The sequence below is a fragment of the Macadamia integrifolia genome, chromosome 4, assembly GCF_013358625.1.
Source record: "Macadamia integrifolia cultivar HAES 741 chromosome 4, SCU_Mint_v3, whole genome shotgun sequence".
In the NCBI taxonomy this organism is placed as follows: Eukaryota; Viridiplantae; Streptophyta; class Magnoliopsida; order Proteales; family Proteaceae; genus Macadamia; species Macadamia integrifolia.
The window spans coordinates 23309177-23313946 of record NC_056560.1 but is presented as its reverse complement, the minus strand read 5'-3'; the positions used below and the strand labels follow the sequence as shown (position 1 = coordinate 23313946).

Below are 4770 nucleotides of genomic sequence, written 5' to 3'. Positions count from 1 at the left end.
CCCCCCCCCCACCCCAAACAAAGAAAACATTATCCCAATTTTTTTTTCAACTCCCTCCTCTTCTTGTTCTTCTTATTCGGGAGATGGAGCCGAAAGGCGTTGCAGTGGCAGGTGGTCATTGCCCTCCCTCTTCTCTACTTACCCTCTTGTCCCCTTCAGTCCACCCCTTGAAAGTTAAAGCATGTCCCCTAATTTTCTCTGTTAGCCTCACCTCCGCCCCACCTCATGCCTTCAACTCCTTCCTTCGCCGATCCCACCCTCCAACTTCCTACCCTCTTCTGCCCAACCCTTGCAACTCAAAGCTTGCCCCCACCATTCTCTGTTAGACTCGCCCCCACTCTACCTCTGCGCAGCCCAAGGTACCTGCCCCTGTGCACCCTAACCCACCCCCTGCTTGCCCGCCCTCCCCAGCAACCCCGCCTCCACTAACCCCTTCCACCCCATCCATATGCGAAAAGNTTAAAATGTGTTTTAAAAAAAAAAATAAATAAATAAGGCGCCACTTCACGTAAGGCGGAGCACTGCCTTACCATCTCTAGACCGCATTAGCGCCAAGGCGTTGGTAAGGCGACGCCTTAGCAGCGTCTTAAAAACTATGATTCTGAGTGAATTAGCCATTCTTCTTTTAGTTTTGGGATTTTCTTATTGACACCCCCCAAGGTGTTGATAGATTTGTAAACTTATTTTCTACCTTTTTAGGACAACACATTTATATCCTTGAAAAATGTGCAATACAGTGATAGCTTTTGATAATGACATAATAATAAGTCATTTTCAAATTATTTTTGGAAACCCTTTTACACCCCTAGCTTAAAGAACTATTGGGAATAATACAAGTGGCAATTAAATGAAGGTGTCAAGATCTAAATGCGCCTATAGTGGTGTCATTCAGACACTCCCTTCAGTATTTTTGCATGTTTTTCTTCATATATTATTTAGCAGAGGTGAAATGTTCAGGTCTGGTTCTTTTCTTTCCTTGCCAATGGCCCTTGCTGACAATTTCTATCTCCAAGAAAATTATATTTTCAAGTGTTCTTTGGACTTTGTTTGGTGGGACCCGTATGAATTCTAATGTCTGCATTCTGTGTTGCTTCCAGTCGACCAGATCTACTTGATGCTGCACTTTTACGACCTGGAAGGCTTGATCGTCTCCTTTTCTGTGATTTCCCAGCACAGCATGAGAGAGTGGACATTCTAACTGTTCTTTCTAGAAAGGTTAGTAACCCAAGAATTCATGATTACAGTTTCATACTGGTGTGTGGATGTGATTCCTTTCTTTGGAAATCAAAAAACACAGCTTCAGGATGTCAAGTAGTGTCAAGACATATGTCAACAACTGGTATTAGATGCTTCAATTTTTTTTTTTGGGGGGGGGGGGGGGGGTGCGCTAATTTTAAGCCTAACTTATCAACTATAATTGTTCCATTATGGCAACTTGAAACCGCTTAGACATTAACAGAAAATAAACTAAGAAAGTTCTAAAATCAGTGCAAATGGTAAAATATGTGTTTTCTGATATATAAATTTGATAATACATATAGAGCTTGCCCTTTTGCTTATACAAGAGAGACTTCTTTTGGTTGTGAAAGCATATGTTGACATTGTGTCTGCAACATGGAAGAGATTAGTATGTCTTGAAAACAACAATTCAAAAACCGACCACAGGATCGGGTGCCCAATTCATATTGCGATCAACTGACCCCGATCCCAATTTTACCTAATTCAAAGTGGTTCTGATGGATCTGACTGATTCCAACCAATTCCGATCTATTCCCAGCCAACTTTAGTTGGAATCGGGTCGGAATCAATGGAGACCGTCCAATGCCTCTTTCCGAGTTTTAAAACTATGCGTAAAACTGGAAACACTAGATATCACGTAAAATGCCATTTTCAAGCTGCATATGCAATATCCTGTTATTTATGCCCTATTGTGATCGAGATTCGGGCATCTCATAGTTAACTCATAGGATCAGGTCGGAATCGGCAGCTAGCCAGTGACCAATCCGCCTGGTACTACTTATTATGGTCGAGTTTTGAACTTGGGGTTTTAAAACTTGGGATTTAATCAGCTGGATATACCAAGTCAACTCATGATCACAGGGAGCCAGTGATTGTTCCTTCCGATAGTACCTAATCTTGGCCAAATTCTTCAAAGCTCAGCCAGACCACTGCTTTTACACCATTGCTGCTGCAGCCCTGTAGACTTGAGAGATAATGCTGTAATTCACCCTGGGGCTTGGTGGATAGCTATTTTAAGTTTTTAACCCTATGTTTCCTTCTGTTTGTCTAATTGATTTTAGTCAAACCTTAAATCAACAATAGGAGTGCTTGTTGTCTTCTTTCAGCTTCCTCTGGCCAGTGATGTTGATCTGGATGCCATAGCTTCTGTAACTGAAGGTTTTAGTGGTGCCGACCTCCAAGCACTCCTGTCAGATGCACAGCTTGCTGCAGTTCATGAGCTTCTGGAAAGTGGTGATGCATATAAACCTGGAAAAATGCCAGTCATTAGTGATAATCTTCTAAAATCTGTTGCTTCAAGAGCAAGACCTTCTGTTTCAGAAGCTGAAAAGCAGAGACTATATGGCATATACAGCCAGTTCTTGGATGCAAGAAAATCTGTTGCTGCACAGGTCTCTCTCTCTCTCTATATATATATATATATATATATATCTGCCTGCTTGTGTGTTCAAACTTCAAAATCCACTTGGTTCAAGAATTAGCCTCTATATGCAAGAGAATTTTGTGTATACAGTTCTTATAAAGTACTCTTGTTTATCAAATGACTTTTCTATGAACTTCTGAAGTGCCCCTGTCTAAATTAAATTCTTTCCACGCCTGATGGAAATGCAGCTGTTAAATATATAACTGCTCTGCCACTGATGGTGTAATTGAATTTTAGTTTGAATTAGCTTTATTATACAGTGTATAATGCATGTTCTCTTTTCTTTCTGACCTCCACTCTACCTCTCTCCTGACCCTAGCCCGGTCCTCATGTTCACTTTTCTTGCATCGTCCCTAGTTCAAACAGTGGTTATGATTAGGGTCAATTGGATTGGTTTAAGTGAGCCAAAAGCATGGAAACATATTGAATGTGTCTTGTTGCAAACTTGGGACCTGGACTTCTTTCTTCGTTTATGTTGCGTATCTCCTGAAACTATGATATATTTGGTGTTCAAGAATTTTAAGCTAAGAGAAAGAAGTAAAGTATAACAAGTGTTTTTTTTTTTCTGTTCTCTTCTTTCTTGTAAATGAGGATATTATTGTCGATGTGTAGTTGCTTACATGTTTTTTCACTGTATATCCTGGCATGCATATCTTTGTAGTAATCCATATTTTCAATCAAGTAAATGCTTTTAATTGACAATCTTATCATGTGCAGTCAAGGGACACTAAGGGGAAAAGGGCAACCCTAGCATAAGAGTGGCTTGTACTTTGAACATTCAATTATCAAACATTGGACAAGGAGAATGAATTGCAGGGTAATATACTTTTAATCACTATTTTCATTTTATGTTGGTATTATTACTCAGCAGCGTCAAATAGGGTTAAGGGCTTGCTCAGTGTTGACCCCATGGCTCCTGGTGTGAATTCTTACTGGGAATTATGTAGACAATCCATTAATTTCAAATGGTTTGTGAGACCTAAGCTCATGAAGGTACGCACTAGATGTACTTTTTCCAACTATGCAGTTCTAGAGGAACTTAATACAATGTCTTTTTGTTTTTTGGTAGCCAATTTAATTGAAATGAGAAGAGATGTACTAGTTGATATTACAACAGATCCAGCTAACAATGTTTCCCCAGTAACTCCCATCTTTGCTAACTCATCAGTTGGGAGGACATCAATCCTCCATATGAAAAAGAAACTTACTCGAGATCAAAGCAATCTGGCTCTCCTTAGTAAGATGCATATACCTCCACAGTTCTCTTGGAAGAACTTGGAGCTAGCTAATCATAAGCTAAAAATACCTATTCTAGCATAAATTGACCCATTATCAATAGCAATTTCAATACCAGGATGCCTTTTCTTCTGTTGTGGCTTAATAACCTATGTTTTCTCTAAAGTACCAAACTTCGAAAGCAAATCTAATTTTGTTTGATGATGTCAATGCAGGAGGGTTTGATTGGTTGGCATAAAAGTTGGCCTCCACTTCTTGGTCAGAAAGGGTGTGATGTAGGCAATCATCATGTATATCTGAAGACAGTTTCCTTCTTCCTTTTTCTGCCATGTTTTTTTTTTCCGAAGTTGTCATCCAATTTAATGTAGGCTGTTCTGCCGATTGAGTGTAGTAAAAATTATGCAAATTTCTTGCTAATAGTCAAGTTGTATTTAAGCCAAGGGGTTAGTGCAGTTGGTGAGCAACGAATTTGGTACGAGCCGTAAACTCGGACGTCCTAAGTTTGACTCCAACTAGGCACACCTTGGGCCACTCACACGGGTGTTTAGTGCTTTTCATTGCTTTCAGTGGAAGTTGAATGATTTTCATTCAATCCTAATATGACTCGGTCCATGTGGTTGTGGGGTCAGTATGAGCCTGTGGGATTAGTCAGGTTGAAGGCCTGGATACCCGTAATTAGCAAGAAAAAAAGGAAAAAAAAAGGCAAGTTGTATTTCGTAAGTTAGAAATTTCGTATTTTTCAGTTGTTTCGTTTTCATTCAGAGATTTGTTTGGTTGGACTACAATTGTACTAGTATGAAATAAATCTTGCATTTAGTAACTGGTAACAATGTTTATGTTATTTTGGTTAGGGCTATGGAAAATCAGTTAAA

The 4770-nt window shown here is 39.6% G+C and overlaps 1 protein-coding gene across 1 annotated transcript; it reads left to right on the top strand.

Annotated features, from left to right (window-relative positions):
• Positions 1 to 703: 703 nt before the first annotated feature.
• LOC122075988 (peroxisome biogenesis protein 1-like) lies at positions 704 to 4770 on the top strand. The gene is made up of 4 exons (XM_042641229.1): positions 704 to 1215; positions 2346 to 2630; positions 3380 to 3479; positions 4114 to 4770. Exons 1-3 carry the CDS (start codon positions 1072 to 1074, stop codon positions 3416 to 3418), a joined length of 468 nt encoding a protein of 155 aa, XP_042497163.1. The 5' UTR covers positions 704 to 1071; the 3' UTR covers positions 3419 to 3479; positions 4114 to 4770.

Coding starts and splice junctions, on each gene's coding strand:
- LOC122075988 (XM_042641229.1), top strand. CDS start 1,072: ATGTCTGCATTCTGTGTTGCTTCCAGTCGACCAGATCTACTTGATGCT. Junction 1,216..2,345: donor TAACTGTTCTTTCTAGAAAG/GTTAGTAACCCA, acceptor GTCTTCTTTCAG/CTTCCTCTGGCCAGTGATGT. Junction 2,631..3,379: donor GAAAATCTGTTGCTGCACAG/GTCTCTCTCTCT, acceptor TATCATGTGCAG/TCAAGGGACACTAAGGGGAA.